This window comes from Aptenodytes forsteri, unplaced genomic scaffold (genome assembly GCF_000699145.1).
Source record: "Aptenodytes forsteri isolate BGI_AS27 unplaced genomic scaffold, ASM69914v1 Scaffold172, whole genome shotgun sequence".
NCBI lineage: Eukaryota > Metazoa > Chordata > Aves > Sphenisciformes > Spheniscidae > Aptenodytes > Aptenodytes forsteri.
In genome coordinates, this window is record NW_008795018.1 from 10,105,976 (window position 1) to 10,120,355 (window position 14,380).

The window sequence follows — 14,380 nt, forward strand, 5'->3', positions numbered from 1 at the left end:
GTTCTCTAGACCTGCACCCGTTGGGATGGGGACGCAGGTCCGTTGGCACCTGGATTTGGCTAGGGTCAGTTCAGCGGTGGTGCCTTCTGAAGCTGGTCATCGTTATTGTCACATCCTCACGGCCCCACCCTTCTTCGTCCTCTGATTTTGTTTTCTGGAGTCATATCGCAGCTGTCGGGGCCGTCTGTTTCCCAGACATCCTCACCCCATTTAGTGGATTTAGCTGGATTTAGTGTAGAGCGCTGGCAGAGGGAGTTCACTCACTGCTTATTCACCTGACCATCACTTGCCACCCAGGTGGCCCGGCCTGGCCCAGCCCTCCCTGTGCAGGTTCCCTCCACACAAGCCTGTGACCCAAACCCAGTCCATCCCAGTACATGTAAGGAAACCCAGGGAGCATGCCTTTCCCAGCTGCCTATAAGGCATGGTTGTTTCTTGTTCCTTTCAAAACTCTTAATATCCCAAAGCATGAGCTCTCACAAGTCAGCACATTGCTTATTTAATGTTTCTAGATGCTACTGAAATGCATCAAGATGTTTCTATTCAGATATTACTGTTCAAGTACCACCATTAAATCATCTAACTAATATATTTATCTTAACTGAAGGTGAAAACGTGCACGCTGTTATTTATGTTGGTTTTTTTTAATATGTTTTCAGGTAGTCTGATCCCAGCAAAAATACTGGAGTAAGGGCATGGGAATCTAAGACCTCTGTTTCTCCTAGAAGAGGTGAAGAGGCTAGAAACAGGAAAGTTAAAAATCTTTGTGGAGGGATTAATCTGCAAAAAAGCATGTGCTTACTGATATGGGATGAAAGGGGGTTCATTTGCAGATGAAGAAAATGATCAGCTGGAAGGTGCTAATGGCCAGGCATGACCTTCTTTCTCAACTCTGATGTGTGGAGTGATTTAACCTTAGGAGATTTTGCCTCTCATTTTCATAAAATTTTATGATTATAGGAATTGTCACTTTGGGTTAAACAGAAGGGTAAGCAAAGTTTTATCTTAAATCTAAAAACCTCTGTTCGCTTTTTGCAAAAACTGAAGGCGTATTTCCTTCAGAAGCTCTGTGTTTGAATGAATTGTGCACCAGTTTGCAGCCCCACTGAAGTAAAACTAAGTAAATGAATCCATATTATAGTTTATTTTTATCAGCTTTGTTGTTTGGGCTGTAGGCAAGACTGTGTTCTACTTCCTATTGGGGGCAGGGGGAAGGAAAATCAGTTATATTCTTGAAATCCCTGTGGAACTCATAGAAATGCAGTACTTTGTCATAGCACATTTCATAAAGTACAGTGCTTGTCACTTTAGAATGGTTTTCTTTTTCAATTTCATGTATTTTTCAGAGCCCTAAAATTCTTTGGCCTTTTGCCTAGCTTGCAAAATGGGGAAGATAGTTACAAAGTGGAAAAAAATACACATTATTTTTATTTTAAAAGTGGGTTAGAGAACAAGATTATTTGTATTAAATCTATGTGATGTAGGATTTTCCCCTTTCATGAAAGGGAAGCAGAATTATATCAGCCATTGGTATTTCTCCAGCTAAAGAACAACAAATTAATAATGCAAAGAATCAGTGGATATAATTACTGCATCCTGAAGTTTAGCGTGCTGTTGGATTTTTTTTTCTTTTTTTCAATTGAACGTTTATTTCCTGTTTGTTTATTGTTTCCAGTGACAAAATAAGCAGGAGAGATGGGAAACCCAGAAAACATTGGAGATGCGTATGTTGCTGTGATTCGTCCAAAAAATACTGCTAGCCTGAATTCCTTGGAATATCGAGCTAAAGCCTACGAAGTAAAACTATATAATTTTTTTTTATTTATTAAAATTTTTAAAAATAATTTATAGTAAATGAATAATATAGCAGAAGAGAAAATACGACAATAACATTGCTTAAATAATGTCTGTGTATATCATATACCTACTATGCATTGCCCCATCCTTACGGTATTTGAACACTTTACGGTTTTGTAATATCTGTGTGTTTCATGTCATTTCAGGGCCTTTTGCCCTGCGGGCTGCTCAGTACAAGGATGCAGCCTTGTCTTACTCTCTTTAACCTTACTGTTATGGAGGTCATTCTGACTTCGCCATCCTGCTTCTCCACATTCAATACTTCCTGAATTTTGTCACTGATTTTACAGTGGTACAATAAACAAACAAACAAACAAAAGTGTTCTGTACTTGTTTCAGTTGTGCTTAAACTCCTTTGGTTTCATTATTGTTTGAAAGATTTTGTTGCTTGAAGTTCCCATTGAAGGCCAAAAGAAAAAAAGAAAGAAAGTTTTGTTGGAAACTAAACTGCAGGGAGGCACTGAGATAACCCAGAGCATCTTGGATTACGTATTAGAAGCCACCAAACCAATTTCACCAGCCAATCAGGGTATTAAAGGTAAAAAGATTTTAATCTGATTTATTGTTGATAGCTCTATAAAAATATTTTAAAAATTAAATGGGCATGGAAAGGTTATGCAAAAGCATGAAATTAGTTTAAAAAAAGAAGGTATGTTTTGCGGTTCGTCAAAAAGACCCAAGCCAACTATACAGCTGAAACCTTTAATTTACCTTTGTTTCCCTTTACCTTCCAACTCTATAAAATGCTTACTAAAAGATTTTTATTAAGTGAAACTTTGCCTGTCTGTACTACTACTTCATCTCAAATTGAGATTTATAGCTAAACTTCTGGTAAATCAGATTGAAGTGGCTTTTTTATCCTTAATTTCAGCTAAAACGTGACTTGAACTAGTGTATTGATTGCTTCTAAAGTCGGTTCTAAAGCCAGCATTGTTCAGTGGACAGTATCTACATGAAAATATTTCTGGTATAATTGTATCACTTACAGATATAATTTGATTAGTACATTTTCTTTTTCATTGTTGTCGCATAGCTGGTCTAGCAAACAACCTCACACTTGTGCTGACAAAAATTGTTTTAGCCAGCATATTTCATTTCTAGATTGGTATAAACTATATTGACTACAGCACTTTTTTTTTGCTGTGTACCTCATCTCTGCTTTGTAAGTAAGGTTATACCGGGAAGGTTGTCAGTGCGGATAAGACAATGCAGTGCTAACAACTTAGAAAAGGAATAGCTGGTTGCATGGTAAACTGTTGCAGGTGGCAACAACTGGCGTTGAAGGGACTTCAAGCTAGTTGAGCAGCAAACATGAAATAACATAATAGCATTAATACACATTGAGGAATGCCTAGTAAAAGCAAAAACTGTTTCTTACACAGTCTAGAGAGTTTTAAATTGGCTCAGACAGAGGGCCCAAGCATTAATATGCACAGCATAGTGCGGCCACTGCTAAAATATGCAGCTGAGGTCAGAAAAGCAAACAAAATACTAAATCCTGTAAGGGTGGAAGGGAGGATAACATGGAAAATACTGTCCTACCACTACATGAATAAAGCATTCACCCTAATATGGAATATAGCATGCAGCCGTACTTTCCCATTTCAAAAATAATCTTGTCTAACTTAAAGATAGGTGGTTTGGGGGGTGAATGCTATGAAAAATGAGGGATATAGAAAAGTTGCTATGAAAAAAGGGGTACAGTCATGTCATTTTTCATGTTAATGGATGCATACATGTTTATGTTCTTTATTTTTTCATATGTATTTAGATTTTCTTAGCTTGCTTTAGATTATAGCTCATAATAATCATAACTTTTTCTTCCTAGATATTAGGAAGATTGAGTCTGGTAAGCTTTCAGATAGCCAACTCTAGATTGTTTTTTGTTTTGCTGGCTAATTAATTTTTTTGGGTTTTTTTAATACTGTGCTAGGAAAGCGCGTAGTGTTAATGAAGAAGTTTCCTCTTGATGGAGAGAAGGCAGGCCAGGAGGCATCACTTTACATTGTCCCAACTGTTGTGAAAGGTAACATTGAGCCTGATTTCTGAAGTTGCACCCATTTTAGCAGAAGTTCAGTTGAGGGTTTATTAAGAATTATGAATATGCTATGTGGCTTTTTCTGTATTTAAACATTAAAAGTTGCATTCAGGTGGAAACCTCTCTCTGAATACTTTAAAACTTGAAAAAGTTACTTAAAATCAAGGAAAAAAACTTGTTTTTAATGTATTGCCTTTGTTTCTGTAACGATAGCACGCTTCTGTTTTAAGCTGTATTTGTGCACTTGATTATATTTCAAAGCATATGCATTAACTTGTATAGAATTTACTGAATGCAAGTATAAGAAACACATCCTATTCAGTTCAGTGTTCTTTACTCAGAGAAGAGTGCTTATTGAAGTCTGTAAACAGTTTTGTTTGAATAAGGAATGGTGAATAAAGCCTTTAGAAGGCAAAGTAAATTGCTTGTCAGGAAAGTATTTTTAAAAAAAGCCTGAAGTAAATGTGTATGTGCTTTTGGGGAAACTCCTTCATTTTTGCCTTACTGATAGGCCTTAAGGATACAAACTATCAAAAAAATACCATTGTGAGGTTACCAATAGCAATAAATACCTCTTCTAGTCCTGAGTCCTATTCTTTTTTTTTTTTTCCCTGGCAACAGTATACATTTAATTCCTCAGATGAAGCTGATCACACTGATGGAATAGTAACTGAACACTTTAAGGTTTTTAAGGCTACCCTGTTGAGTTGTGAATTGTTATGTAAGGATTGTATGTAATTTCTGTCAATTATCATTTGGAAAAATTTAGTTACTGTAGTCTAAAGTTAGAATATACTCTCAATTAGTTAGGAACGTGTAACTACAAAAGATGCAGAAGGGAAAATAAGATTCTTCTTCTCATCGACGTGTCTTCAGAGTATGTTTCCTTTTTAGATAATACAAAATATGCATACAGTCCTGGATGCCCTGTGTTCTACTGTTTACAAGACATCATGAGAGTCTGCAGTGAATCCAGCACCCATTTTGCTACGCTTACTGCAAGAATGTTAATTGCCTTGGATAAGTAAGAAATGCCATCAGTAAAAAGACATTAAAATAGAAGTTAAACAAGATAATTTGTAGATATAGCACATAGTTTTTATAGCATTCTTGTGATTAAGAAGGAAATCATTGTGGTATTGTGTTATCTTCTTCAAGTTTATCAGAAACTGAAACCTTGACAATACATTTCTAAATCTTTTTAAAAATCTTTTGCAAGCTGAAGAATGGTGTGCCTACTTAAATCAGGTGGCTTTTTGGAAGTTGACATAACTGCCATCTGTAAGAGTATTTGCCAGAGTGTAGTAAAAATATCCTGTTAATTGTATACCGTTATGATTTGCATTTAAATTAACCCCCTGTTTACAAAGGGAGTGCATATTCCCCAGCCATACAAATTTATTCGCAGTAGGGAATTAACTTTCAGAAAGGTGATTAGTTGTTCAGCCAGATTTATAGTACTTTGAAAATTGAATATGTGAGCAGTTTTTTGGTCTTTTTTATGTACCCTTAACAAAGAAATACCAGACCTACTTATGTATGAACTTATTTGCATTAATAAAGTTAGGTGAAACTCTTGGCTAACATGAAAAATTATGTTACAGGCTATTACCTAAACAGGTTCCGTGTGTAGGGTTTTTACAGTTTATTAGTAGAGTCATAATATTTCCATGTATACCATTGTGCCAGTTGTTATATTTGTTTGCTACTTAATGAGTGCCTTCAGACTCTAAGCTCTGCTTAAGATGTTTTACCAGCCTTACAGTTGTGAGAGTAGCCTTGGAAATATAGTAGAAAATAGTTTATATTGATTATTCTTTATGGACGTAGTCTGAAGTGACACTTTTCAAAGGTTCAAACTACCATAACTAATTTATCTGCCAACTGTTTAGAGAAAATGCCTGAAAATACCTCAGAGAGGCAAGAGGGTGTTTATAGCACGATGATCACAATTTTACAGTCCTCCTTCCCAGCAGGGCTATGAGTAAGTGAAGAGAACATGGCTTTTGCAGCACATGATAGCTTGGATCTGGGACTTAAAAATCCAGGCCTAAGCATATGCATTGAACTGCAGGCCACGTTCTGCCATCCTTACACGCGGTTCTGGGACAGACAAGATCCAAGCTGTCTGTCAGTGGATCTGCCTTTCCAAAGCATGTACTTATCTTTCTTCTATACTTCCAGGCTAAATCACTAGATGGAATTTATTGTATTCCAGCAAAGTACGTGTTTGTCTCAAGCTTGTGAGAAAGTATGTGCAGAAACCTTAAATATAAACCTGGCTTTAGACCCTTAGTTAAAATGTACCCCATTCAACATAACACTAAAATAATGTAGCAATTAAGTGAAAATATCCAAAAATCCTGAGCCCTGTGTTATATTACATATGTGGCAGGAAAAAATGCAGCAGGTGTACAGTGCTGACTTTCCCCTCTAGCTCAGAGTAAGAGGGCTCTAAAGCCCTTCTATGCTGTCAGTGGGAGTGCAGTTCGAGGAGAATAACCTTCAGCACAGCTTTGTGAAAAGGCAGGTGGTAGCCTATGTGAAGGAGACTTGGCAGTTTGGAAACTACCAAAGGACCTTCTGATTTTTTGCCTTTTCCAAACCCTCCCTAATGAAACTAGTTAGAAGGCTTAAGTCAGCACAGACATTGAAACTTCAACTCACCCTTAAACAAACTGCTTTAATTTTCAAAATTTGTATGTTGAGAGTAGTAATACTGATAAACTGAAAGTAAACGAAATGGTGACATGTTGGTGTGGTTAAGTGTTTTGGCTATAGCCAGTGTTACTCTTACCTGAGCTTATAATTTCCTTTTCTTTGAGAGTTTGCATCTGCAGGAAATGTGTTTGAGCAAATACGTTTGCTTAACTATATTTGGTTAAAAAATTTCATGTTTGGGGATTAATTTAATGCTATAAAATTGGTTGTGCACATGATAGTATTTTTTTTTAATTAAAATGTGTGATTATCATACGTACAACCCTTAATCAAACAAAATAATGGACAGGCATGACCAAAATAGTCCTCTTCTACCTGAAAATGGATTACTTGCCCATTCTCTCCTGCAGGTGGTTGGATGAACGGCACACCCAGTCTCACTCCATCCCAGCTTTATTCAGACCATCTCCTCTTGAGAGAATTAAAACAAATGTAATAAACCCTGCCTATGCTATAGAACCTGGTCAAACAGAGAGCTCATTGCACATGGGTTATACTGCCCTGGAAATAAAGAGTAAAATGCTGGCATTGGAGAAAGCAGATATGTGTATCTATAATCCTTTGTTTGGATCTGACCTTCAGTATACCAATAGGGTAAGAACTATATTTTCATTTTATATTTGTGAAACATACATACATTTTCATTTTACAATGAATTAATTTATTTGATATGAGTGTGTGCTTTATGTTTAATATAATCAGATTTCTTTATTGCACACTTACGGCTAAATGGTTTTTCAAATCCTCACATTTGAACATCATTCTCTTTACTTATAAAAAGTTACTATTATAACTTTGGTTTCAAGAGAATACTCGGTCTGGATGGGGGATTATTTAGCCGAATCTCAGTAAGGTATTTTTTCAGTTGTGTTTAAATTATGTCTTTGCAGGTTGACAAAGTGGTAATAAATCCATACTTTGGCCTTGGAGCCCCAGACTATTCAAAGATTCAGATTCCTAAAAGAGAAAAGTGGCAACGTAGCATGAGCAGTGTCACAGAGGACAAGTATTATGTTACATTCCTTTTTCATTAATGGATAATTTTGTTTTGTTATATTACAGTAGTACTTGGTAGACTTTGTCAGAATGAGATTCCTATTACTTTAGGGCTTTACTGTAAAAATACATATTTTTAAAAAATTCTGTTTGAAGTCTCCAAGTACTGAAACACAACAATTAAAGGACGGATCAAGAAAGGTTTAAATTGTAAATATTAGGGAAGCATTTCTTAGCAAAATGAATACAGCTGTGGCTTGACTACTGCATGATGAAAATACTAGTTGTATGAATACCGGCACATTTTAGCTGCATGAGCTTCATTTTTATTCTTCATGTAGATCTACAGTTAGTGCTATGTCAGTAATTTTTAAAAAAGTCAGTGTTCTCAACTACTGAAATATTTCTGAACTGTGTTTTCCTCCTGTTTCCCCTTTTAATTCATAGGGAACACCAGTGGGTAGATGATTTCCCTCTTCACCGCAGTGCTTGCGAAGGCGACTCTGATTTACTTAGCCACCTTCTGGATAAAAAGTTTTCTGTTAATCAGTTAGATAGTGACCACTGGGCACCTATCCATTATGCATGCTGGTGAGTCAGATGAATATAGTTTTGCCAATCAAATGCATTCTTGCTATCATGATGCTTTAGCGCTAATCATTTGTGTAATCTATCATACAGACTCAAAAATGAGAAATCAAAAAAACTGGACTTTTTACGCTTTGACTCTAATATATGTTAGTGTTAACCTTCTGAAGAGAAAGGTTGCTTTAGGTTTTCAGATAATTTCAATCTGAATGGTTTCGGAGGAGACCAGGTGTGGAGATTGTATCATCAAACTCTTATCTATTGCCTCTTGTATCTATCCCGAAGCATCTGTTTTAATTCCTGTTGGAGACATTGGGTCTAGTTTAGTGTGGTAACTTTTACAGTCTTTGTTGGTTAAAGGCCGTGAGCAGTTTTACAGCACAGCAACAGCTGAGCTGAGCACGTTTTGGTGATGGTCAAGCTTTGAGTGGGAAGCTGGACTAGGTGATCTACAGAGGTCAACTTGTCTGACTATAACTCTGTGATGATTTAATCTGTAAGTGCTTGACATCTTTCCTCAGTGTTGTAAAAATGCTTTTGTTTTATCTTTATGCAAGTTAGTCTTCTGTATTTATAGTAGTGTCTGATGATATGAATAACATGAAAATTAAACTTGGTTATTAAAAAAAAAAACAACTTATGTGATTTTTAGTGTTTGTCAGAAAGTTTGCCTAAACAGTATACACAAGACTTACCAATTATCAGTGTAAGGCTTAAGAATCCTCAGGATCCATCTGCATGACAATCGGAAGCTTTACTCTGATTCTCACACAGATTTTTTTTTTCTTTTTTCTGGCAAGGCTGAACTCTGTTTTGCCATGACTTGAGTTGCTACAACTACCCAAACTTAGCTAGTTTAAAGCAAGTTTTGGTTTGTCTATAATGAATCCAATAAATGGTTACTAGACCAATGGTTACCAAAGAAGTGCAGAACGGATACTAATTTCTACAAACTTATTAATGTTCCATTGTCTTTGGTGTCATTTCAAAGCTAAAAACTCTTGAACATGGAAATATACTTTTCCATATTTAGGACTATCTGAAAAAATATTTTATTTTACATTTGCTGTGTCTGTTCCGCTTTAAACCTGTCTGCAGGTATGGAAAAGTTGAAGCCACTCGAATGCTGTTGGAGAAAGGGAAATGCAATCCAAATCTTTTGAATGGCCAACTTAGCTCTCCTCTTCATTTTGCTGCTGGAGGTGGGCATGCTGAGATAGTACAAATTCTACTAAATCATCCAGAAATTGACAGAGTAAGTTCTGTTTGTGTATAGAAGTAACAGTTTTAGCAACAGTTTCTAGCTTGTGTATGTGAAATATTTTGTGTCCAGATCACAATGTGTAAACACAGTGATCCTGTTGAGAGATTACCAAACAATCGTTAAATATTTTTCACTACCTCTACTTTTCCCATTGTTTAGCAATTAAATGTTTGAACCCTAGGACCAAGGACTTTAATTATCTCAAAAAGTGTGTAAATGTTTACCTATCTCCAGTGGAAACAATGTATTATCAGTGTTTCTGTTTGTTTGTAGCACATTACTGATCAACAGGGAAGATCTCCACTGAATGTCTGTGAAGAGAACAAACAAAATGAGTGGGAAGAAACTGCAAAACTGCTGAAGGAAGCCATAAATAAACCTGTATGAGTTTATTTTCTAAATAGTTTAAAGTTTATATTTAATTTGCGCATAAGCTTGTAGAAGAGCTAGGCTCACTTATAACTGTTATTGGAAATGTGCAGTATACTGAAATTGTTAGTGTAAATATTGACAAACTGATATTTTGTCTCTTTAAATGTTTCTGTCTATATTTATTGCTCAAGAAATACATGTAAGACTTTAAATGTGATGTTTTGATTTATTCATAGGAGCATCACATCAGCTACCGATTTTATGTCTACTTTTGATCACACAACCATCAGCTTTCTGTATGCATTGTCATCTTATATGTTGATAAACAGGAGCATTCAGCTGGCTAAATGTAGGCTTCTACAAAATAGGCTTTACATCAGTTAGTCAGTGTAGGCTTCCTTGGCAGTCAGTGGAGATCTAGCCATGATAGTAAACAAAATTTACGGTGTGATTCCTCTCCTCCTGAAGTAGATTTAAAGTTAGCCAAATGATATAAAACCACTTGTTTCTTTTCTTTTACTTCAGATGCAACTTGTATCTCTGTAGGTAGGTGGCATTAAACCTGTCGATTTTTCAAGATGTTTTTAATTATCTTCATTTCACTCTATATGAATGAATCTTCCAAAATAATTAATGAAGGAATTGACCTCCTTTATTTTAGGGATCTTATTATGCAGTTGATCAAATGACAGATGTGTGTCTAATGACTCTAAAAGACTAATGCACACATTTTAAGTAGATTTCACAGCGTAATAGGTGATATTATGTTGTCACTTATTACTATTGAATTAATATGTTAAAATAAAAAAAACGATAGAAATTACTGCAATAGGAGTCACAGTGACTACTGCAGCAAAAATAGACTGATGTTTTCCATTCCAGCCTCATTTTCAGTCAGTTGTCATTTTCCAAGGCATTCATCTTTTTTTCCAGAAGTTTTTAGGAACTCCGTTCTTGACGACTAAGTAGATCTGAAGAAAGGAAATAACAAATTCCTGCAACTTTTTTATTCAAGCAGCTGAAACATTTAACCTGTTAGAGAGATGAAAACAAGAGGTTTCATTGATTTACGACTTGTGCATATATGCGTTAAGCACCTGGTTTTCATTTAAGTACGTCTTCCAGGAGGCATACTCTGGGCCCACATGCAATTCAGTGAAAGCTGTGGGAGTTCTGAAGGGGAAAATGATTTATTATTAGTAATATTATAGAAGTGCTAAAACATCTTAGTGAGAGTGTATTCTTATTGTACTGGGGCCTGTGTAAAGGGTGGTGCTTCCCTCTGAAAAATAAGTCTTTTTAGTATAGGCTAATGAGGGGAATAATTCATAACCTGCCAGTAATAGCGAGGTGGACATTTCGGGATATGCACAGGCAGTTGAGCCCAAATCCCTCAGGGAACTTTTAAATGCCTACTTGCCTTTGAGTTCAACAGAAGTGAAGTCCTCAAAACATCAGTAAGATCTTTCTTGGAGTTATTGTGGTAAAAAGCACAGTATAAGAACTTGCATAGGACATGAAACAAGCAGTTTTGATAAATAGTAAATATGCAGGAGTTGTGCAAAGTTCTCTTTTATCAACAGTATGGATGTTGCTGAATTATGGTAAAATTGCTTTCCTCTTCAGAAGCACCAACAGAAAGGATTTTAACAAGTTATTTGTTTAATATGTTTCAATTTTTATGTAGTATGAAAAGGCACGAATTTATCGTATGGATGGGTCATATCGCTCTGTTGAGCTGAAACATGGAAACAATACTACTGTACAGCAGATAATGGAGGGGATGCGTTTGTCTCAAGAAACTCAGCAGTACTTCACTATCTGGATCTGTTCTGAGAACCTCAGTAAGTAATAAGGAAGATCATTATACTTGAGAGTTTATCATATTTTTTTTATTTCTGCTTGCCTTTAAAAAAAAAAATAATGTTTTCTGAGGAAAATAGGAAAAATGATCTCTGACAGTTCTGTATTAACCTCTTTCTATCAGCTTTTAAAAGCCATCCTGTAGGAGTTAGTTTGTATCTAGACTGTCTGTTAATACACTTTACCCTGCCAGAGACTCTGTAATCCCTGTGGGTCTCATTCTTTTTATCTTTTGCATAGGGGGTGAACCAATTTTTCTAGTTCCTCTGCTTAAGCTTTCCTCCAGTAGATCAACTCCCAGCCTTTACAGCCCAATGTTTCCAAACTGTGCTTTCAGAGCTACAGAGATCTTCTCCATTTTAGCCATCATTTTGGGTACACCCAATAGGTCTGACCCTGTATCACTGTGGCATCTAGAATGTATTTCATCTAGGAAGATGAGGCTAGTCCAGGCTGCCTTTCTGGTATAGGGCACCTTTGCTGTCATAGTCCTTACTGCTAACTTACCCTGATTTTAGTGGTATTTTTCTTCCCAGAGTGTTTGAAATTGGATGCATGTAGTTGTTTTTACCAATGTTTAATCTATTTAAAACTAGTGATTAAAGTAAAGCTGATTAATGTTTTTTTCATTAGGTCCTTTAATCATGTGAATTTTCATGTGTTTTGCACTAAAATGATTTTTGATAAACAAGTTTTCAGATATATTTGGTGGGAGGGAATTCTGATGCAAAACGTCATTATTTGCTGCATTTTTTGGTATTTCTGATCTAAATAAAAAGTACATTGTAGTTGTAGTTTGAGATATGTAGCAAAAGATAAATAGAACTACAAAAGAGTCAATGATTGTGTTTTGTCAGAAAACATGGTAAACAGCACTGCTGCAACAAGATAGCTATGGGACACATGATAATGGATTTACAAAGCACAATTCAGGTCTGGTAGGATTCTGTGTTGATAGTACCATTAACACAGAAGCCTTGCATTTACAATTTTATTTACTGTTGTCAATCTTCCACTACAGTGGCATTGTTACTTTTTTTTTTTTTAATCTGTAAATGTTGCAGCAAATCTTTTCTTCATTCTTTTTTAATCTTTTTCTCCCAGTGTCATGCCATTTGACTTTTTACTTTGCTGTATGCCACATGACTACTGTAACCCTCAGTTAAACACAGATGATAATGTCTGGAAGAAAAGGAAGTGTTTGAGTATTGAAGTCTTGCTGCTTGTGCCTTTTCTAAATATGTATGTCATGTTTTACTCAAATTATTGAAGTATTACCCTTGCATTTGAGGGGAAGAGCTCACTGATATATTGTTTGTTTAAAAACAAGTAATTCTCTAGATATTTGTCCGAAGTTTGAAAATGAGTCAGCTTCTGATTTGTGGCTTCAAACAACTAATGGACAAGTTTCATTATAAAATGTATTTCTTGCAGTTTGTGTACAGCTGTAAAGACCATAGTTTTCTTGTTTGTAGGACGGATAATGTTTTTCTGTGTTTGAGTGTAAGGTGGATAAGTTGAGTGAACAGATTATTCTCAGTGAAAAGATGTTGCACTATAAGATGTCCTTTGAAGTTTTTCATACAATGTGAAATGTCACAATGTAAAAGCCAGAGCAGTCAGGATGAGGCAGATACAGCCTTCTAGTTTCTCACTACTAGAAAACAGCCAAGCAATAATCACAAGGACAGGCTGGATAAGTGAATGAGCATAACTGAAGGTGTGGACTCTAGTACATAGTAGGACTGTAGTTGAAAGCTCTGTATTGATTTCTCAGCCCTCATATACACAGGAGAACATGAAACATTGAATGACTGTAGCCTGTTAAGAATCAAGACGTTTTACAGATTAAGAAAAAGAATGTCTGTTCTGAAAAGTTTATGGTTTATATATATATAAAAATGGCAAATACATTTATGAGATAAGCTGTATCTGTATTTTTCTGTCAGAAATAAGATTATTGGACTTTATATTTCTTCCATAATAATTGAGACAACAGTCTCCATTTTATTCTTGTGGTTTTAAGGTCTGTCTTGGTATTCCATTAAATTTTTAAATACAGCTTCACTCTTGAGAGGCTGAAAATAACAAAGATTCATCACTAGTGCATTTGATGAATTGATGCTGAGAGTTTTGTCAATAAATTCATATTTTCAAAACCTTTTATGTATAGCAGTTTAGAAAACATAGGGAAAAATGTTTGTTAATGAGTCCTCAGTTTCAGATACTCTGGTTTTGGTGCAGCATTTAATCATATATATGTGTGTGTGTGTGTGTGTTTGTGCTGGGTTATGCTGTTTGTTTATTTATAAACAAAGCTTGTTATTTTTCAGGCCTCCAACTGAAGCCATACCACAAGCCTTTGCAGCATATTCGAGATTGGGCTGAAATATTCACTGAACTGACAAACCTGGATCCTCAAAGGGAAACTTCACAGCTTTTCCTGAGAAGAGATGTGAGACTTCCACTGGAAATAGAAAAAAAGGTCTGCACTTGGAAGCGATAGCATGAAATCATGGTCAGAGTCAGAACACTTTGACCATCAACACTCAGTGTATTCAATGACTTGTAGTAATTTCCAAACTTACTTAAACCAGACCTCTCCTCTCCTTTGCTTGTAACAATTTGAGTCTTCAGGTTCTTCCCTCCATTCCTCCCTCCCTCCCTCTCACCCTCCCACC

The 14,380-nt window shown here is 35.8% G+C and overlaps 1 protein-coding gene across 4 annotated transcripts in view; it reads left to right on the plus strand.

Moving 5' to 3' along the window:
- Positions 1 to 657: 657 nt before the first annotated feature.
- KRIT1 (KRIT1, ankyrin repeat containing) overlaps positions 658 to 14,380 on the plus strand; it is a 22,700-nt gene continuing 8,977 nt past the window's right edge. Inside the window, exons 1-12 of one of the 4 annotated variants that reach the window (XM_009275671.1) lie at positions 658 to 730; positions 1,676 to 1,797; positions 2,236 to 2,395; positions 3,791 to 3,883; positions 4,790 to 4,919; positions 6,967 to 7,210; positions 7,507 to 7,622; positions 8,060 to 8,203; positions 9,299 to 9,455; positions 9,738 to 9,845; positions 11,524 to 11,680; positions 14,033 to 14,184. In XM_009275671.1, the coding sequence (XP_009273946.1) occupies positions 1,696 to 1,797; positions 2,236 to 2,395; positions 3,791 to 3,883; positions 4,790 to 4,919; positions 6,967 to 7,210; positions 7,507 to 7,622; positions 8,060 to 8,203; positions 9,299 to 9,455; positions 9,738 to 9,845; positions 11,524 to 11,680; positions 14,033 to 14,184 (1,563 nt within the window). In that variant the 5' untranslated portion in view covers positions 658 to 730; positions 1,676 to 1,695. The other 3 variants (XM_009275672.2, XM_009275674.1, XM_009275673.1) reach the window with 3 other exon arrangements.